The sequence below is a fragment of the Petaurus breviceps genome, unplaced genomic scaffold, assembly GCF_028583685.1.
Source record: "Petaurus breviceps papuanus isolate PSGF00001 unplaced genomic scaffold, PetGlider_PUasm1.0 81, whole genome shotgun sequence".
Taxonomy (NCBI): Eukaryota; Metazoa; Chordata; class Mammalia; order Diprotodontia; family Petauridae; genus Petaurus; species Petaurus breviceps.
The window spans coordinates 5823324-5844903 of NW_027186546.1; the positions used below are offsets into that span (position 1 = coordinate 5823324).

The following is a 21580-nucleotide window of genomic DNA, read 5'->3' on the forward strand; positions in this document are numbered from 1 at the left end:
AGAAGGGCAAGCAACTGGTTCTTTATGAGGGCTATTTAGATCTTAATTAATATCAATGGTCAACTGCTGAGTACTAATTTGGTACTACACCCAGGATACATTTTCTGTTTTCAGAGGCTAGACACTGAGGTTCTCTACCAGAGTTCTCTCCCATAGCCTCAGCCAACCATATAGGCAAGACTAAAGTAGAACAGGTTTGCAGGATTCTGAGAATTGGGAAGTGACCACTGAGTCCAACCTAGATTTGAGTCTTGGCTCTATCACTTTCTTGCCCTGTGACCTCAAATACATCATTTAAGAATTCTAAGCTTCAATACATTCTGTAAAATGCTAATAATAAAATTCATGATAGTCATGTCATAAAAGTATCCATTTACACAAAATATGATCACATATTAAAGGATTTTAATCATTTCCTCTCCAAGTACCCAGCAAGAGAAACCACTGACAATCATCAAATATTTTTTCATCAAAAACTTATTGTTTTCTACAAATTTCTCACCTCCATCTTGAAATTTGCTTAATCTTTCAAAGTATGATGACATGGGTCCCTGTACAATATCCAGAATAGCCAGAAGTGTTCTGGTCAGTCTTAGCAACTCACTGAAACTGTAAAATCCAAAGTAAATAAGATTTCGAGCCAGATGCACCACCTTTAAAAAGGGAGTGGAAAAGAAAAACAGAATGAATGTGATAAACGTGGAAATACTAAGCATACTCATTATTTTTAAATATTATTCTTTACAGGCTAATAAAAAATATTCTACACTAAAGCTAAAATATAGATTCTGATTCTGCCCAAATCTGGATTTGTCAGAGTGAAATCAATTTCCTGTTAAATTTAGAAAATAGATAAAAAATGTTATCAGGCAAATTCAGGTTGATTAGATAAATTTAAAAGGTAATTGTTTGCATTTTTGAAGTGCATTAACTCATTTAGGCCAATGTTTAATAAATGCCTATGTCAATAGAACCCAAGGATTTTTACTAAAAAGAAATATGGCCTATTATTTTTGGCCAGAAAATGTTACTTCCTCTACTTCTTTGTTATCCAAGCAGATAAACCGTGATAAAGCAAAGATCCAGTGATCTAAGAATGTCTCTGACTTTGTCCTAATGTTGTCATATAATATGGCAAAGCATGAATAAATGCCAATTCACTGTGAAAAGGAAAAGAAGCTATTGCTATAGCCATGTAGAAAATTGTTAGGTCCCAATGATCTGTATGCACAAATGACTTCGCCTATCAATGCAAGAATGCCAGATGAAGGTGATTCATGAAATTACTGTGATGACCATAAGCCATCAAGATTTAAGAATGGAAAGGGCAGCTAGGTGGTGCAGTGAGTAAAGCGCTGGCACTGTAATGAGGAGGACCCGAGTTCAGTTCTAGCCTCAGACACTTAACACCCACACAAAAAAACTAGCTATGTAACCTTGGGCAAGTTACTTAACCCCGATTGCCCTCCAAATGGAAAAAAAAAAAAAGATTTAAGAATGGAATCAAAAGCAAAAGAAATAAGTAGTTGATATAAATATGAATTTTAATCAAAACAGATGCATCACCTTTTAAATTTTCTCACCTAACGAACTGCCTTCTCTCCAAAAGGCTTATTATTGCTTTCTTTTTTTAATATGAAGAAGTGTAAAATACCTCAAATGTAAGCTTGTTTTTCTCTTTATCCCCAAAAGGAAATGGTTGGTTTACAACCTCTTTCAAGTATTCTTCAACAAATTCCATTGTCAGTGCAAATTTCCTCTTCATATCATTTCTCGAAGAGTCTGTAATAGAATCATATCTGCAAAGATCGACAAAGGGAATCAAAATGAAATTGTTCCAAATACTGGTTGTAGACAGGTTTTAAAGTACACAAATATATACTCAGCTGTTGTTTTAGGTTAAAGCATAAGTGTGGAAACTGACCTTTGTGCAGTTTCCATTTTAAACAAAACTGAATTTTTAAATTTATTTTCTAGAAAATCTCTTCCATTTCTTTTCTTTCTACTCCCCCTTTTAATGACAGTGCTTATTAAAAGGACCAAAGACAAAAGAACTGTCTATACATACTTTGACCCTAATATTCCACTGGTAAGCATACATCCCAAGAAAATCAATGATGAAAAGAAATGCCTGATATATACCAAAATATTCATAATAGCACTTTTTGTAGTAGCAAAGAGCTGGAAATAAAGCATGTGGTTTTGGCTAAAGAAGTTGTGGTATATAAGTGTAATAAAATATCACTGTGCTGTAGGAAACTATGAATACAGAGAAACTTGGAAAACTTATATGAACTGCTACAAAGTGAGGTCAGTAATACCAGGAGAATAACATACACAATGACTAAAACAATGGAAATGGAAAGAACAACAAAACAAACAAAATGGAATGGTATAAAATTATAATGGCCAAGTTTGGCCCAAAGAAAAGATATAAAAAGGCTCCTCTCCCTGCTTCTTTGCAGAGGCAGGGGACTGTGGATATGGAATGCTTTAAATTGTGAGACCTTTATGATAAGTTGGTTAGGTTTGCTAAACTGCTTTTTCTACCCTGATTTTATGCTTTAATGTAAGATTGCTCTCTGGAAGAGAAAAGGGAGAATGGATTAATAGGGAAATATAGGTGATATAAAAAGAAAATACATCAATACAGAAATTTATAGTGATCTTGAACCAAAAAAAAGTGACATGCATGAATATGTAAGGTCAATAACCTGAATCAGAGAAAAAGACCTTATTCATGAAATTTCCATCAGAGTTGCAAGTATTGGAGCTTTGGTGAACTTTATTGGACTTACTCATGTATTGTGATCTTGGTAGGTATTTCTGTCCAAAGTCTTGCGTAACGAACAGGTACTACTGATTCTTGAGGATCTCTGTCCACATGCATGTGAAGCATAAGGCGACAGAAAGAGGCTCGTAGATCATATGGCAGGCTTTCATCTGACATACAACGTAAGATCAAATCTACTGAAAGCTGGGTAGAAATCTGGTTTATGGCTAGATATTGACGATCCAAACACATCCTTGCAAAGAGGTTCAGTTGATACCTTAAAAACATTAAACATTACATTTTTTGATTCTTCATGAGAGTTTCTTAAATACATTAACATATGTTAGCATTTCTCATGAGTTCCAGTCCCATATTAACCAACTGCCAATTAGATAAGTCCAATTGGATATCCCATTGGTATCTTAAAATCAGTGTGATAAAAAAGAACTCTACAACTTTCCTCAAAAATCTACCCCATTTCCTAACTCTCCTATATCTGTCTAGTCCAACCCCTACCTGAATTGTGAATCTTCTCTATAAATTCCAAGTAAAGATCATAAGGAAATTGAATTCTTTTAATAGCAAATAAAATATCCAAATTAATTCAACAATAATTCAAGCAAACATGTATTGAGCATCTTAATGCAAAGCACCATACTAAATGCTATAGATAAAAAGATGATGTAAATTCAAGATGATTTGAGAGGAGAGTGAAAAAGAAAGGTGATGGGGGGGGGGGAGTAAGGGGAGAGAAGAATGCAGCAGCTAACAGAAAATCAGAGAAGTCTTCATAAATTAACACTTTACAGGCTGAACCTAGAAACAAGGTAACAAGTCAGAAAGGTGGATTTGAAAAGAGACTGAATTCCAGAGAGACAGTTGCTGCTGCTGTTTGTTCTTCATTCTTGAAGAGGACCATGACATCAGGGAGGTGATGCCATGACATGCAAGTGAATTAGATTTAAGGGGGCAGGCTGGGCATAGTCTTTCACCTGTGGAGCCATATTTGGCTTACTGTCTCCAGAGAGACAGTAAGATACAATGGAAAGAGTACTGGAATTATAGTCAGAAAAATCTAAGTTTGATATAGACCTTCCCTGATAACTTTAGCTGCTAGTAACCCACCCATTCCTCCCCCCACCACACCCCCACACAATCTATTTACTTTGTATGTATTTTGCATTTACTTATTTTTGTACATTTTTTCCCCTTTAATAGAATGTAAGCTCCAGGTCTATTTCATTTTGGCTTTTGCATCTTCAGTGCCTAAGATAGCAAATCATAGATGCTTAATAGATGTTTGAGGACTGAATGAACAAACCAGTTTCATCTGTAGCATGGGCATAATAATAATACCTATTGTATCTACGTCAAAAAAATTTTTTTGATGAAGCTCAAATGTAATTACATATAAAGTTCTTTGAAAACTTTAAGGTATTACATAAACTTCAGTTATTACTATTATTATTCCAGGCAAATGGGATGACTGTGTGGATATATGGAAGCAGGAAATAAAATGTTGAAGCCTTTCAAATAGTCAAGGGCCATAGACTGTTAATGCAGAATAAAGTAAAGTAAAGTAAAGCAGGAAAAGTTATTCCTGTGTCCTTTTGATTTCATGTTCCCTTCCTTATTACTTCAACATTTGTGGCATTAGGAGTACCATAGTTATAAATTTTGCCTGAGATCTTTAAATATTGCAAATACAGAGAAATTGAAAGCAATCTATATTCACATTAAAAAAGAAACAGCTTGTTTTACACAATAATTCAAAAACAACAGTTTTGCTTTTGTTTTAAAATATTACATGCACCTTGACCTCTACATTTTCTCAGAATTTTATCTTAAATATTTTAATATTTTAATTAAAATTATTATTTAACCCATGAGTTTGATGAAATTACCAATAAGCATTTGAGATCATGAATTACAGTTCTTTACAATACTTGACCTATAATAGGTGAGGACTTCTAAATCAGCCTTTGTGCCTTCTTTAGCCTCTTGTGCAAGATGTCGGATAGCTTTGCCATGAGGTTCCTTATTGCTGTCAATCCAGTAAAGCCAGACTTCTTCATCATCAATATCATCTGGGAGGATGGAACATTCCAAAGGATTGTCTATTTGCATGGAAACCAGCCTTCAAATAAGTAGCACATGATAAAACTATTAATAAACTCAGTTAACAGCTGTGATAAGGACTATTATGGAGCTGAATAATAAGCTGAAAAGAATGTTTCTCATTATAAATGCTTACTTGGTTTGAATGAGAATGTCAGCATTTCCTGGACTCAGCATAAATTTACAGATGAGTTCTTGAGTTACTGGTATAGCAGTTGTATTAGACACACACAAGTCTGATAAGTAATCCAGAAATCTGATCAAAGAAGAAGATAATGTTGAACAAAACACAAGAAATTGTATTAATGAAATATGAATTGCAGCAAATTCATTTTCACATTTGTAATTTGCTTCTGTAATCTTTTTGAGTTAACATACTTTGGTACTGTCACTGGACCCTACTCTACTACATTTTAGACTCATAGTAGTGACCCTATGTTCTCAAAGGCTATGCTCCCAGAGTATAAACTCTATAAGACTGTGCCATTCTAGAAAGGCTTTGAGGAAGGCCCCAGCAAATGAAAGAGATAGATTTCTGAAGAACCATTCAGCCAAATACAGAGGCTCACATGCAGTAGACTGGTCACTAAATGATTAATTTTTTTGGCATAGCAAAACCAAGAAATAAGAGAAAAGTGCCTCTTAGTGCTCCTGTAGGAACAACAGCAAAGTGGTAGAAAGGAGGACAGAGGGTTCTAAGAATCACATAGGTTGGGGTGCATTTTTAGGTTGTTGTTTTTTTTTTACTGTTGATACTATAAGTATGATATATTTGTCCAATGACCAATGAGTAGACATACTGACAGAAGAACTGAATTGTATCAATCTTGACATTCTCTCTACAAATGAAACCAGAAGGGAATTTCAGCTAACTGAAACAGTCATGGGTAACCCTTGGAGAGGCAAAAAAATAAATTGGCACAGTTATTTTTAATCATACAACCAAAGGCAACCAGAATCACTTTCATGGGATGTCTGGTCATCTCAAAAAGCAATCCTGGTGATAAGAATTTGCAAAAAGTCTTTCATGAAAATAATTGCAGTTTATGTGCCAATATTGGTTACTAAATGTAAAGAAATAGACAAATTCTGCAAAGAACTCAATAAGAGCCTCCAGATTAAATTGATATATAGTCTAGTATTTGGTAACTTCAACCCAAAAGTAGATAAAGGTGAGGGTGACAAAAAATGTTTGGGGAAATATGCTTTAGTCAGGGGTGAGGAACACGTAGCCTAGAAGTCACATATCGCCAGGTAGCACAGCGAGTAAGAGCACTGGCTCCAGTGTCAGGATGACCTGGGGATCGAATCCCAGACTCAGACACTTAGCATCCACCCAGAAACACCTGGCCGTGTAACCTTGAGCAAATTACTTAACCCCGAATGCTTAAAAAAAAAAGTCACATATCCTTGACTGCAGCCTTTTGACTAAGTCCAGATTTTATAGAACAAATCCTTTTATTAAGGGGATTTGTTCTGTGAAGTTTGAATTCAGTCAGAGGGCCACACTTGAGGACCTAGAGGGCCACATGTGACCTTGAAGCTTCAGGTTCCCCACCCTAGGTTTAGATAAAAGGAATGAGAAAAGCCAAGACTTTGTATCAAGGATACATACTTCAAGAAAAGAGTTGATAAGGGCGGCCAGGTGGCACAGTGAGGAAGAGCACCGGCCCCAGAGTTGGGATGACCTGGGATCGAATCTGGGCTCAGATACTTAGTACCACACCCAGAAATAACTGGCCATGTAACCTTAGGCAAGTTACTTGACCCCAATTGCTTTTTAAAAAAATGAAAGAAAAGAGTTGATAGTGAATATGGTAAGCACAGGAAAAGTGGATCAATTATACCCTAAAAGACTTGTCACTGATGTGGAAGTTATCTATAAATGAGCTACCTATGTTTAGTCATATCACCAGCTTATCAGGGCAAAAACATTAGAATTAGTATAAAGCAAGACAAAAGAGTAATAATGGGGGGGAAAAGATGGCATATAACTAAAACAACTCAATTTAAACAAGTTATCAGCAATAAGAAATGGACATCAGAAATTGGATAAAACTGATTTACCACAACTAGAAGACCCAAAGAGATCAGAAAGTACTTTAATCAGCTCACATAATCAGCTTGCTTGTGAAGCAAAGAGAGATGGAAGACAAAGGCAAGACTAGTTGAAAATATAAACCTGTCAACAAGCATTTATTAAGTGCCTACTACATATCAGGTACTGTACTAAGAATCAGAGATAAAAAGAAAGCATGGTCCCTCCTTTCAAGGAACTCAAATTCCAATGCAAGAGACAGTATGAAAAGTGACTATATAGATAGAGGATATATACTGAATGTAAGTGAAAGGTATATGAGTAGTGAAGAATAGAACCAGATTAAAACAGCTTGGTAGGAGAGCTAACCATGTGGTATCATGTCAGAGTTAAGATAAAAATGAAGAGATAGGGGCAGCTAGGTGGCGCAGTGAATTAAGTGCTGGCTCCAGAGTCAGGAGGACTTGAGTTCGGTTCCAGCCTCAGACACTTAACACCCACACATACAAACTAGCCATGTAACCTTGGGCAAGTTACTTAACCCCAATTGCCCTCCAAAGGGCAAAAAAAAAAAAAAATGAAGAGATAATAACGAAAAGAAGATAAATAGAAAAAAAAATTGTAAAGACTAGATAATGAACTTTCCTAAAATCACAGTACTAGATGTATTTATAGGGAAGGTGAAAATAGCCAGATTGGGAACAAACATGGGAAAAGCAGCCAGCCTGGACCAAATGTTTGTAGAGAAAGAAGATCCATGCTGGATCACCATTTTGAAAGTGTTAAAGTAATGATATACAAGCCATCTTAGAGAAGGGAAGATATTAAAGACTGGAAAAGATCAAAGACCTAATTAACATAAAAAATTCAATCAAGAAAATATCAATTACTGAACAATATACCAACTTTCTCACCTACAGAAAATCTTTATGCAAGTCTTTATACATATAAATTGATGGCATCCTCAAAGGTGGTATTAGCAGGGAACAAGCAGTCTTTTCCAAATAATACCATTAATGCACTACATTTCACCATTCAATCATTTACAGCCACCCCGCCCTCAAACTGGACCTCCAGAAAATGTACCTGGGAAGAGCTAAGCCCCTACTCAGCACTCACTGGAGCCATGATGACCCATCTTCACCCTGGCTGTTTTTGACCCTGATGACTACGGTCACTCTACGTTCTCAACAAGACCTGCCATGACCATGTTAGGAAACATCTAAATCACTAGACTTGGCACTTCCTGGAACCATGAATACATTCTCTTTTCATCTCCTGCTTCCATCTTGTTCCTGGAACCTTAGCCTGTATCCTACAATTCCTAATAAAGATCATAACCTACCTAAATTCATTCCTCAATGTTTTACATGCTCCTGCCCCAATATGCCATTCCCATTCCAGGAATTCTGAACCTTCTGTTATCATTGCCCAAGCCTTTTTCTCTGTCTCCTCACTAACTGTTCCATTCCCTTCCACCCACCCACCCCTACCAACAATGTCCCACTCTAAAGCTATTCATCCCTTCCACTGCCCTCCAGAAATTCTTTTTCCATAGGTAACAAACTTGCTTTCATCTTAAACCTTTTCCTTTCTCAATCTCCTCTTGCACTCACTGAGACCTGACTCCCTCATAATGATGCAGATTCCGTGGCCACCCCTTCTACCACTGATTGGACTGACTGCACTTTGATTCATAGCCCCAGATGCACTGGTTAATAGGATTATTTCTTGCTCCCCATTGCCTCTTCTAGGCCCTTCCTCTAACATCCATCACTAAGAAATCTGTCTTCCTTTGAGGTTTATTCAATCCATATTTATTACCCAACCAAGATTCTGGTAGCTCTTATCTATGGACTTCTAGGATCTCTCCTCCCTTCCTTAACAAGTCCAGTGCCTGGCTCCTCTTTCTCTCCTCTCCACCTCCCACCTTCACACAACATACATATTGATACTCCCCAAATCATCCTAATCTCACAGTTCCTCAAATTACTCATTTCATATAATCTACTCCTCCAAGTCACCTCAGCTACACATAGAAACGGTCATACCTTTGATCTTGCCACAAACAAGTGTTATACTTCCATGTTTACGAACTCTGAAATTCTTTTATCTGACCAAAATCTATTGTTATTCTACCCTTCCTGTTTTTCAATGCCTACCCCTGTCTGTCATTATCACCATGACCTTTAATCCCTCCTCCACTCTTCAATTCTTTCCCAGGTCATCATTTTCTGCACTAACTATACTCTTTTCCTTCATCTTGACCCCTTAGTGAACCCACTTAACTCATCTCTTGAGTCTCTGCTTGAATCTTCTCTTGCTCCCTCATCGTACTGCCAATCATGCCCTGCTAAGCCCCAATCTTGAATTACTTCAACCACCCACTGCTTTTTTCTTGCTTACATACTGCTAAAAGATGCCTTTAAAAAAAATCACAAACTATGCTGACAGGATCCACCACAAATTCATGTTACACAAGTCAACCAGGCTTTCACTGTGGCAAAGCAATTCTTTTACACCTCCATTATCACTATATCATTGACCCCAGCTGCTTTTCCAAAGCTTTTCTTCTCTTCTCAAACTCACCATCTTCTTCCTTCCATCTTTTCAGCTGAGTTTCAGCTCATACTTCACTCCCCCCACCAAAAATTGAGGCTATGTGGCAAAAGCTCGCTCTTATCTCCTCCTCTTCAACTCATATCACTCAGATGCCTCCTGCTACTACCTCCTTCTTCAACCCTGTATTACATAAGGAGGCAGCTTTTCTTTTTGCCAATGCAAACTCATCTTCATGCACAACTGATTCCATGCCATCTTCTCCCTCAGATTGCCCTTTCTATCATTCCCACTCTCTCACCAACCTTCAGTCTACTGGCTGCTTCCCTACATCATTCAACTAAAACAGCTCTCTCTAATGATCTCTTATTGTCAAATCTAAAAGTATTTTCTCAGTTCTCATCCTTCTCTACCTCTCTATAGCCTTTGACATTGTGAATCATCCACTTCTTGATTCTCTTTTCTCTCTAGGTTTCTGTGACTATTCTGTCCTGGTTCTTCTGTCTGATAACTACATCTCAGTCTCCTCTAGGACACACTCACTAATTCTGGGTGTCCTCCCCCCACCTCCCACTGACCCAGACTCTCTACTATTCCCTCTTTCCATTTCCCTCTATAAATTCCATGTAGTGATCTCATAAGCTCCCAGGTATTTAAATGTCATCACTATGCAGATGATTCATAGATCTACTCATCCAGCCCTAACCTCTCTCCTAACTTCCAGGCTCATATCTCCAAATTCCTCTTGGATATCTCTAACTAGGTGTCCTGAAGACATCTTAAAACCAGTATACCCAAGAGTGAACTCATTGTCTTTCCCCTCCAAACCATCTCACTCTTTCAAACTTCCCTGCTATGGTTGAGGGCATTATCATCCTCCCAGACACTTGGTGTCATCATCCTTGACTCCTCAGTCTCTGCCAATCAATTGGCAGATCTCGTCACTTCCACTTCTCTCTGACACATCTACCACCCCAGTGGAAAACCTCATCACCTCTTCTCCCAGCTATTGTTGTAGCCTTCTTGTTAGTCTCCTGATTCAAATCTCTCCCCACCCCATTCCATCCTGCACTTAGCTGTCAAATTTATCTTTTAAAAGTGTGGGTCCAACTATCTCAACCCACGTATTCAATAAATTCTAATTATTCCCTGTTGCTTTCAGGATCAAAAATTCTTTGCTTGGTTTTTAAAGCCCTTTATAATCTGACCCCTTCCTATAATTCCATTCTTTTTATACTTTAATTACTCCCATATACTGTTACCCAGTGACACTGGGCTTCTTATTGTTCTTCACACAAGATGCTCCATCTCCCAATTCCAGGCATTTTCACTGGCTGTGTCCCTGCCTGGATTTCTTTCCTGCTTTAGAATTGTCTCATGGCTTCCTTGCCTTCCTTCATGCCCAAGCTAAAATCCTACTTTCTACAAAAATCCTTTTCCAATCCCCCTTAATTCTTGTGGCACTATAAGATTATCTCGGTCCCCTCCATACGTATCCTGTTTGTACATAGCTGCTTGCATGTTGTTTCCTCCATTAGACTATGAGCTACTTAAGAACAGGAACTATTCTTTGCCTTTCTTTGTATCCCCAACACTTAATGTACTGTTGGGGATACACAGTTTGGTATGTAGTAGGCACTTAATGTTTAATGATTTTATTTGCTCTGAAAACTGTCATCAAATCAATGCTATGGTTGCCTCTGGAAAGAGAATATTCATTGATTGTCTTATTGTTCTACTTGCCTTCTTTGTGACTTCCCAGAATACAATACTAGTCCCTGACCAACACTCCCCTATATGTATAGTCTCACATTAGAATGAAGCTTTTTGAGAGTAAGTGCCACTTTTATATTTATTTTGCCATTACACAGCACAGTGCCTGGTGTATAGTAAGTGCTTAACAAATGCTTTTTCATTCATTTGCCTAGGTAGGAACATTGCTCAGGGCATAGAGCACTGAACTTGCAGTCAGAAAGATCTGAGTTCAAATCCTGCCTCAGAGACTTACTGTATAACTCTGGGCAAGTCACTTAACCTCTCTCTGCCTCAGTTTCCTTATCTATAACATGCACCTACCTCCCACAGTTTTGAGAATAAAATGAGATATTTGTAAAGCACTTTGTACACATTAAAGTACTATATAAATGCTAACTACTGTTATTATTCATTATCATTTGACAATTGATTAAAAGACATAGAGAATCTAAATTTTTTATGGTTACTATTTGTTAAGTATGCAATAGCATTTGATATCAAAGAGCAAAATGTCACCTCCAAATGTATTTTATAGCATGTTATTCACATCTCAGAATCAATGAAAATTCTTTTGAAAGAGAGACAGTGGCAAGTAGGTAGTATAGTGGCTGCAGCACCAGCTCTGGAGTCAGGAGGACCTGAGTTCAAACCTGGCCTCAGACACTTACTAGCTGTGTGACCCTGGCCAAGGCAAGGAAAGAAGAAAGGAAGGATTCTGTTTTATGCCTCACCTATGTAAATGACCTTCTGATCATTGAATGGAATTATTGCTGTTGTATCTTTCGAGGAATCTTAGTTGGGAAACACCTTGTTAGAGAAGATCCCTCAAGAGGGAATTTTGCTTTGTGGTATCAAATTTCTTTTTTTCATACTGAAAAAACAACCAGCACATTGGGCTCTTATGTTCATTAAATATTTACCCAATTATGAAATCATAAATATGAATGAATAAAAAGCACTTATTTGGTGCTCTATATGCACCAAGCACTGTGCTAAGTAATGAGGATACAAAAGCAAGATAGCTTACTCTCCAAAAATTTACATTGTGATGAACGACATACAGTGCAGAAGCCAAATTGGAGAGGATTTCTCTATGGATAATGAAGTTGTACAAGATACTCCTGTCTTAGGATGGCATTGAACTGGTTGCATCAAGCCCTGAAATATTCCAGAGCCTCCTGCAAGGATCTGCAAGCACTCAAAAGAGTCTGACCTGTACATTGAAAAGGTCAAGTGGATGAATGATGTCTGTAGTCCAGATTAAGTCATGCATTTGAACGGAAAGCCTGTAGAACTTATCAACTGGTGCATTTACCTAAGATAGACAGTATAGATGGAGTGTCAGCTAAGAGGTAAACAGGAAGCTAGATTGCTCTCAGACCTACAGAGTTCCTGTAATGATACAAAGTTTCCTATGGAAACAAAGGGCCTTTTTCAAAATTTCAGAATTCTACAAGTATTACCATCTATCCGTGAGACATGGAATATAACAATTTCAAAAGAATTAAAAATAAATAACACAAAGAGGGCAATGGAGAGGCACATGTACATAGGAGTATGTTGTAACAAATTACTGATGATAAACTTCAGAGGTGAACAAGAGTAAAAGAGGTCAACAAGGGAATACATAGCAGGAAAAGAAGTTGGTCTGGTTGTGTGATGAGGACAAAAACAAATATACACTCAGACTGCTCCACATTCACCTTCACAATGGCAGAAGAAAGCAAGGAAGTCCTCCAGGACACTGGATGGATTCCCTGTGGCAAACTTAGTGAGCAGTATCCCCCAGGACAGGCAGGCATGAAGGAATTGTGCTCTTTATCAGAGAAAGCCCAAACGGATAAGATGACAGACCATTTTCAGGATTTGAACATACTTTCACAGTTTTATCTCTGACCAATTTTGACTCAGTGTACTGATCTTTTATGAATGAAGAATCATATTATTGTACTACATATCACCTAAATATGAAGAATAAGAATATTTATTTCTTAAATTTGTGCAGGGCTATTCTCTTTCCTGTACTATGCCTACCTCTGATTAGGATATACTTTACCTACCCTAAAATGACCTCACTCCTGGGTTTGGAAGATTAAGATCATGGGCCAAAGCTGCTTGAACTATTCCATACAAAAGAAAAAAATCTTGCATTCACTTCCGGTGAGGAATGTTGGCCTTATAGAGTCAAAAAGAACTAGTCTCACCCTCTACAACTGATTTTCTATAACAAGTAGTATAATAATTTTAAGCAATTCAATTAACTTTTCCACAGGTCACTTGTTCCTTATGTTAATGGTGTTTAATGATAAAACATTGTCCACTTGAAAGACCACCTGACTTAAAGTAAGAAGAGGTCAACTTATCGGTCCTGCCTCCCTTTCATTTACTATAAGACAAGTAGTGAACTCTCAGCCTCAGTTTACCCATCTGTAAGATCCTATTTTATCTTGCAGGATTGTAATGAGAACCTAATAAGATGATGTATATAAAAGTGGTCTGAAAAACTAAAGTAGACTAACAATAGAATTCATCATTACTCCATTTGGTATCAGTCTACTCAAAGAATGAGGAAGTCATATACAACTCTCTAATGGGCTTTAATCACCTATGATAGAGCCACTTTTTAAGAAGGTACAGATAAGGAATGAACCTGTAATTTTATTAGTGAAAGGGTGCCCCCAGCCACTGGCCAGAGGGACTCCAGATCAGCAGCAGCTGTGGCCTTTTCCAGAATTATCAACACATAGATGCTAAGGACAAAGTGAGAGGTCAGTGCAGTCTGGACTTTGGGACCCAGTAAGTGGGAGTGCATTGGCTTTTGCCCCCGGGGCAAGAAGCCAGCACAGAGAGCCAGTGCCACATGGCAGCTTCAGCTCCTGGCCTACAGAGTGTAGGGGGACCAAGCAACCAGTCTGAGGGGTAATCACTCTTGCTTTAACCTGCTTGGATCTGGATTGTAGTCTAGGTGGAGGTCCTGGGGTGTGTGTCCAGCTTGCCAGAGCATGTGGAAGCCTCAGAGAGGACACCCATCTAATACCTCTGGCAGCTGAGAAAACCCTAGCATTTGGGACGAAAGGTCCCCTGTCTGGTGGCAGAGACCTACTGTGGCAAAAAGCCCAGGGGTCAAGTGACTGAGGGGAGACATGAACAGGCAAAGGAAACAAAGCAGACAAAAGATTCCAACATTAGACTCCTATTTTGGGGACAAAAAGGAGCAAAGCATGGAACAGGAGGAAAACAGTGAAGTCAGAACTCCTGCACCCAAAGCTTCAAAGGAAAATACAAGCTGGTTACAGGCCATAGAGGACCTTAAGAAGCAGATAAGAGAAGTGGAGGAAAAATTGGGAAGAGAAATGAGAACAATGCAAGAAAATTACGAAATGAAAGTCAACAGCCTGACTGAGGAAAATAACACCTTAAAAAACAGACTAACTCAATTGGCAAAAGAGGCTCAAAAAGGCAATGAGTAGAAGAATGCCTTAAAAAGCTGAATTTGCCAGATGGAAAAAGAATCTCAAAAGCTCACTGAGGAGAATCATGGCTTCAGAATTAGACTGGAGCAAATGGAAGCTAATGACTTGATGAGAAATCAAGATGCCGTTAAACAGATCCAAACAAATGAAAGAATAGAAGGCAATGTGAAATATCTCATGGGAAAAACCACTGACCTGGAAAATAGATCCAGGAGAGATCATTTAAAAATTATTGGACTACCTGAAAGCCATGATCAAAGTAAGAACCTACAAATCATCCTCCAGGAAGTTCTCAAAGAAAACTGCCCTAATGGTTTAGAACCAGACTGCAAAATAGAGGTTGAAAGATCACCTCCTGAAAAAGATCCCAAAAAGAAAACTCCTAGGAATATTATAGCCAGGTTCCAGAATTCCCAGATTAAGGAGAGAATATTACAAGCAGCCAGGAAGAAACAATTTTAATATTGTGGAAACACAATCAGGATAACCCAGGATCTGGCAGCTTCTACCCTGAGGGATCAAAGGGCTTGGAATATGATATTCCAGAGGGCAAAGGAGCTGGGATTAAAACCAAATATCACCTAACCAGCAAAACTGAGTATCATGTTTCAGGGGAAAATATGGTCATTCAGTGGAATACAGGACTTTCAAGCATTCTTGATGAAAAAACCAGAGTTGAATAGAAAATTTGACATTCAGATACAAGAAGCAAGAGAAGCATGAGAAGATAAACCAGGAAAAGAAATCATAAGGAACTTATCAAAGTTGAACTATTAACATTCCTACATGGAAAAACAATAATTGTAACTGATGAAACTTTTGTCAGTATGAAAATAGTTGAAGGGAATATATATATATCTGTATCTATATATGAGGGCATATGGGCATATGAATACATATGTGAATGTGTGTATATATGTTTACAGGTATACATAGATAGAGGGCACAGGACCAATTTAATAGGAAGGGATGATACTTAAAAGGTGAAATTAATAGGTGAGAGAGGAATATAATGAGAGGAGAAGGGAAGAGACAAAATGGGGTAAACTATCTCATGTAGAAGAGGCAAGGGAAAATGGTTACAATTGAGGGGAAGAATAGGAAGGCAAAAGGGAATGGGTCAACTTTATTCCCATTGAATTTGGCTTGGGGAGGGAATGAAATACACACTAAATTGGGTATCTCACCCTACAAGAGAGTAGGGGGGAAGGGGATGAGATGGGGGATGATGGAAGGGAGGACAGGCTGGGGGCGATTGAAGTTGGAAGCACCCACTTTTGAAAAGGGATGGGATCAAAGTAGAGAATGGAACAAGTGGGAGTTGGGATAGGAAGGAGGTAAATATAGTCAGTCTTTTACAATATATCTACTATGTTATTGTTTTGTAGTATCCACACATGTACAACCTATACTAAACTGCTTATCTTCCCAGTAAGGGTGGATGACAAGGGAGGAAGGGATTGAATCTAGAATTCAAAGTTTTAAAATCAAATGTTTAAATATATATATACAATTTTTAATACTATTTTACATGTAATTGAGAAATAAGATATACAGGCACTGGGGCATAGAGATTCACCACGCCCTACTGGAAAAGTCGAAAGGGGTATGGGAGAAAATATGGGAGAGAGCATATTGGAGGAGGGGATATCCTGTGGGACTGCTATTTTGGGGCAGTGGATAGGGGAAAAATGGGGAGAAAATTTGTAACTCAAAATCTGGTGGAAATGAATGATGTGAATCAGAAATTAATAACGCATTTGAAAAATGGAAAAAAAAAAAAAGGGTGCCTGAGATGAAGAATTTCTTCTACTAAATGCAGGTCTACATCTTCTCTGCAGCTTACAAATCTTAGAAGGCTACCTAGAGCACTGAGAGAGGGTAACTTGCCACTAAAAGAGGGTAACTTACACAGCCAGCATATGCATTCTTTAGGGATTAATATTAGTATTATTGGCAATATTATTATAAACACAATATACTTTTTTTTTCCAAAACAGGAAAGAGAAATAGGTTGACAATGTAGGAAAACTCTAAATAAAACAAGTCCTAAAAATAAAACCAAAAGCCACTCTCTGTAACAAAATAACATATAGGGGCAGCTAGGTGGCGCAATGAACAGAGCACCGGCCCTGGAGTCAGGAGGACCTGAGCTCAAATCCGGCCTCAGACACTTAACACCCAAAAAAAAAAAAAAAAACACTAGCCATGTGACCTTGGGCAAGTCACTTAACCCCAACTGCCCTTCCTTCCCCTACAAAAACAAAAACAAAGAAAATAATATACAACATGGACCATTTCAGACCTTGGCTCACGGTTCCTCCGGAGTAAATTAACAAATGTTTCAATTTCTTTTGCTGTGATATGTTTTTCTAGTAGTTTTCTGTTGTTGTGCAACAAAGCTGTGATGGTATCCTCTGCCAAAATATCATAGCCAATCTGGGATTGCATGACACAGAAATTCTTAGCAATATATTCCTGCCAAAAAAGAAAGGGCCCAGGATGATCTGTTAATGCAATTCAATTCACACATAAAAAAATTATTAAACACCTACTAAGAGCAAGATACTGTGCTAGATAAGGTTAAGTGGTAAAAAAAAAAATGGAGCCAAGATATAATTCATAATGATGATAGGTCAATTTATTCAAATTGAATAAAAATCATCATACGATGTATTTAAAGAGAGCAGCATTGAAAAACTAAGTAGCTTAATGGAGAAAGCAAAAAACATTAATATAGAGCTGAAACCAAATTATAAAAGCAAATCTTATAAAATATAATAGGGTTTAAATATCTTATTATTACTAAATGCTTGTCAGGGAAAAGCACAATCTAATTATAATTAAATATTTTATGTGATGAGGCACTTCAAGAATTGCCTGACTTGAATCCAACTGCTGGTTCAATTGACTATTCTTTATTTTATTATTTATCATAGGAGACCCAAAGGTTAGTCTTTTTAGCTTCCCCCTAAAGAGATAGCATTTCTACGATTTATGAATCAATTATTTTGCATAATTTTGTTGTTGTTCAGTTATTTTACATAATTAGAGAAGTGAATGAACATTATGGGACCTTTGTTCCTAATCTTTAGGTATGTGCATATCAAGTGTGAAATGTCACATGTAAGATCTCAGATGGATTTGGATGTTTTGTGGTTTGGTTTTGTTTTTAATAGGTATTTCTATAAAGGCACAATCAGTTAGAAAGGTAACAGCAAGATCTGATAATGTCTTCAAGTTTTTAAAAGTTATATTGAATAAAATGATATTACTGTTTAGTTCTTAATCAGATGTTCTTTGGTCATAATCTTTGTTACTTCACACATATACTCCCATTTAACTCCTCTTTAGCTCCAAGTTTGGGCAAACTGTACTCAAATTCACCAATTCTAATTTCTCAAGTTCTATTAATAATTGAGATATTATCTTGGAAAAGACATCCCAATACACAGAATTTTCACTGTCCTGCTCTGAAAAAAAATGCACAAGCATTATTTCTTACAAGTAAATTTAATGCATAAAATGTGTAGTTAACAGAATTTATAAAGTAGGGAATTACTATACTTCATGTTTCATAATCTGAAGCTTCAAATTTAAGAAAATTCTAGGTAATATGTGTTGGAAAATGGAAGTCAATGGAGGTAACAAATGGTATACAGCATGATAAATGTAACTACAGTTTACTTACGAGATGCATTCCTGAAAAGTTACATGCAAATGGATTTTTTATAAATCAACCAGTTTTAACTACACTAAGAGAATCCATTCTACAAAGGGAATATGTAGTAAATTTTTCTGTAAAGCAAAGAATCTTTTTTTGTACTGTGAAAAGTCACCCCTCATTTATATATTTAGGAATTTGGAGTTTTTGCACAAGAAACTTTTTTTTTTTTGCTTTTTTTTTCGGAATGCAATTAGGATTAAGTGACTTGCCCAAAGTCATACAGATAGTTTTTGTGTTAAGTGTCTAAGGCCACATTTGAACTCAGGACCTCCTGACTCCAGGGCCAGTGCTCTATTCACTGCGCCACCTAGCCACCCTATACAAAAGACAGTCTTACGAGAGATATACCTGTATCTAGACAAAAGGGTAAGGAAAAACCCAGTAAATACTAGTTCAAAGAGAGAAATCTATTTTGGTACATTTGACTTAGTGGTATAATTATTTAGGATCACAGAATTGAGAGCTAGCAGAGCTATAATATGTCATTTAGCTGACCTCTTCTTAGGTTGTTTGATTTTGTTGTTGTTTTTAACAGATGAAACCCAGAGAGTTTACCTGACTTGCTCAAGTCACAAAGGTATTAGGTAGGATTTGAACCCATGTCCTTTGAGTTCAAATCCTAAAAATGCTTCTGAGATATTTGGATTTCTTTGAAATATTTAAATTCAAATGTTAAATTCCTACTTCTGATTAATTTATATGTCATATAATAGTAGCAAAAGTCATTTTAGGTTTCATTTAAAAAGTAAGATTAGAAGTTATCTAGAAGTCTAACCTGATTTTTCCGATAATCCTGCTGAGAATGTCTGAGAACTCGATAACAGAGCCTCAACATGTACTTGTAGGGAGCATATCTCTGGTCCCCCAGATCTTCAAGTCTCAGCATTGATCCTTCTCCCCCTTTGTCCTTAAAGGGAGCTTTAAGAATCCCAAACACCTATCAGGAATAAAAATGAGCAGTTTAGCAAAATTGTTCAACATTTTTAGCCAGTTAGGTACCACACTAAATTTCATCAAAAGAACTTTCTTATGGCATAGGTTGGGTTCATTTCAATAAAGGACCTAAGTATTGCTAAGCATTGCAATTCCACTGCTATTACAAAATTTTCAGGGGTCAAATAACAAAAATTACCATTTTAATAGATGCCTTATATGTATTTTGTTCTAAGAGCATGTAAGAAAATGGCCTTTTACAAAATACACACAGGAAATAGATGTGATCCTGTGACACTATAATACACAAAGATATATACAACTAAGAATATATTTTTCATCTCATAAGCTACTCAAAAAACATTATTTGTAAATTTTTCTCTATAAATTAATATAAAAGAAGTCCTATGTTTAATATGGTACCTAATATATATATATACATATATGTGTGTGTGTGTATGTATACACATATACACAGACATGTTTAGGGGAGAGTTTGTCATATACAAAGATAGCATGACTGAAAACAGTCCCTATTTTATAGGCATGTACTGAGAATAGCAGTTTCTCTATATTATCACATGAAAATGGTCTTTTGGCATATGGCTCTAACTGATCTTTGCAATATGAAAGGGTTGATGAGGACTAAGGGAAATCACTGGCTAGAGCTTTGAAAATATAAAACGTTAGAATGACAATTTAATACAGTGATGTGCTTCTCACAACACCAACTCATTCAGATTCTCAGCAGTTTAAGAAATTGGGGACTCTGAAAGATGTATCTCAGCTCTTTCAGGACAATCCATTGACATGTTCCACCAATGAGAAAGAACACTGAAAAAAAGAATTTTATATTAAAAAGATATATTCCTTACTTTTTTTTTTTTTTGCTTTTTAGAGGGCAATTGGGGTTAAGTGACTTGCCCAAGCTCACACAGCTAGTTTTTTTGTGTTAAGTGTCTGAGGCTGGATTTGAACTTATGTCCTCCTGACTCCAGTGCTGGTGCTCTATTCACTGTGCCACCTAGCTACCCCTAAAGAGATATATTCCTGATGGCAAAATAAACAAATGCATAATACGTGAGTACTATACATTAAAGGCTATTGAATTTGTTAAATACCTGTGATGTTGAAATAAGATGCTTTAAATACATTAATGGGCAGTTTAGGTGTCATAGTTGTATAGTTTGCTGAGCCTGGAGTCAGGAAGACCTGAGCTCAAATCTGACCTCAGACACTAGCTGTGTGACCCTGGGCAAGTCACTTAACCTTGTTTCCCTTAGCTTCTTCATGTATAAAAAAAAAAGTTGGAGCAAGAAATGGCAAACCACTTCAGTATCTTTGCCAAGAAAACCCCAAATGGGGTCACAAAGAGTCAGACACAACTGAAAAGACTGAACAACAATAAATATGTTAACATATGTAAAAGGCTATATAAGCTCTCGAAATCAATTTTATTAAAATAATAGGAGTGTTAACAGCAAAAATTACTTTTCTCCCAAATGATTTTGCAGTCACACTTCTGATTTTTAATTGTATTTGCTAAGACACCCCTAAGAATCTACTAGAAAATAGTTTTACTTGGTAACAATATATAAACTTTCTTCTTTCTCCAAATTCATACAAAATTGCATGTACTAGCAACTGTCTTCACTTTTATATGACTTCCTAAGGTTTATATACATGGATCATGACAAAGGAATGTATTTCATTAGTGAACAGTTTTTAGCTAAGGAAAGAATGAATAAAATGTGGGGGCATTCTTTGGGGCACACATTTTTATTTAGATTCACATATGAGTTCAAGGAATGAGGTGGAAGGGTTAGGAATATAAAAGTGTCCTCATGCACCTAGAAAGTGGGCCAGTCAGCATAATGGAGAAGATTTGACCTTGATGCTTAGTCACAAAGATAAAATATTCTTGCATATAAAACAACTCACTTGTGCCAATATGTTCTGCTCCCTCATTAATTTTTGCCTTTCCCTGTTTGGCTTGGTGACTACCACATCCAGAACATCTTGTCCATTATTAGGTACATCAGCAACAAAGAAAATGAGGTCCTCCAATAATTTTGTTACAAATCTATAGGAAAAAAACAGAGAAATGTTTTTGTATGACAGGCTTAACTTACAGAAATAATTTAACAAAGGAAACGCCTGATGCCATAGAAACCATTTCAAGGTAAACCAAAGGCAAGGGAGTA

General features: G+C 36.9%; 1 protein-coding gene across 4 annotated transcripts in view; it reads right to left on the minus strand.

Annotated features, from left to right (window-relative positions):
* LOC138176119 (inositol 1,4,5-trisphosphate-gated calcium channel ITPR2) overlaps nucleotides 1-21580 on the minus strand; it is a 529530-nt gene that overhangs the window by 320376 nt on the left and 187574 nt on the right. For all 4 annotated transcript variants that reach the window (XM_069106877.1, XM_069106875.1, XM_069106876.1 and 1 more), the window contains exons 14-21: nucleotides 21318-21459; nucleotides 19219-19380; nucleotides 17022-17194; nucleotides 5028-5147; nucleotides 4725-4910; nucleotides 2799-3050; nucleotides 1655-1799; nucleotides 503-653 (exon numbers count right to left, since the gene is read on the minus strand). In XM_069106877.1, the coding sequence (XP_068962978.1) occupies nucleotides 503-653; nucleotides 1655-1799; nucleotides 2799-3050; nucleotides 4725-4910; nucleotides 5028-5147; nucleotides 17022-17194; nucleotides 19219-19380; nucleotides 21318-21459 (1331 nt within the window). The remainder of the gene's footprint in view (nucleotides 1-502; nucleotides 654-1654; nucleotides 1800-2798; nucleotides 3051-4724; nucleotides 4911-5027; nucleotides 5148-17021; nucleotides 17195-19218; nucleotides 19381-21317; nucleotides 21460-21580) is intronic.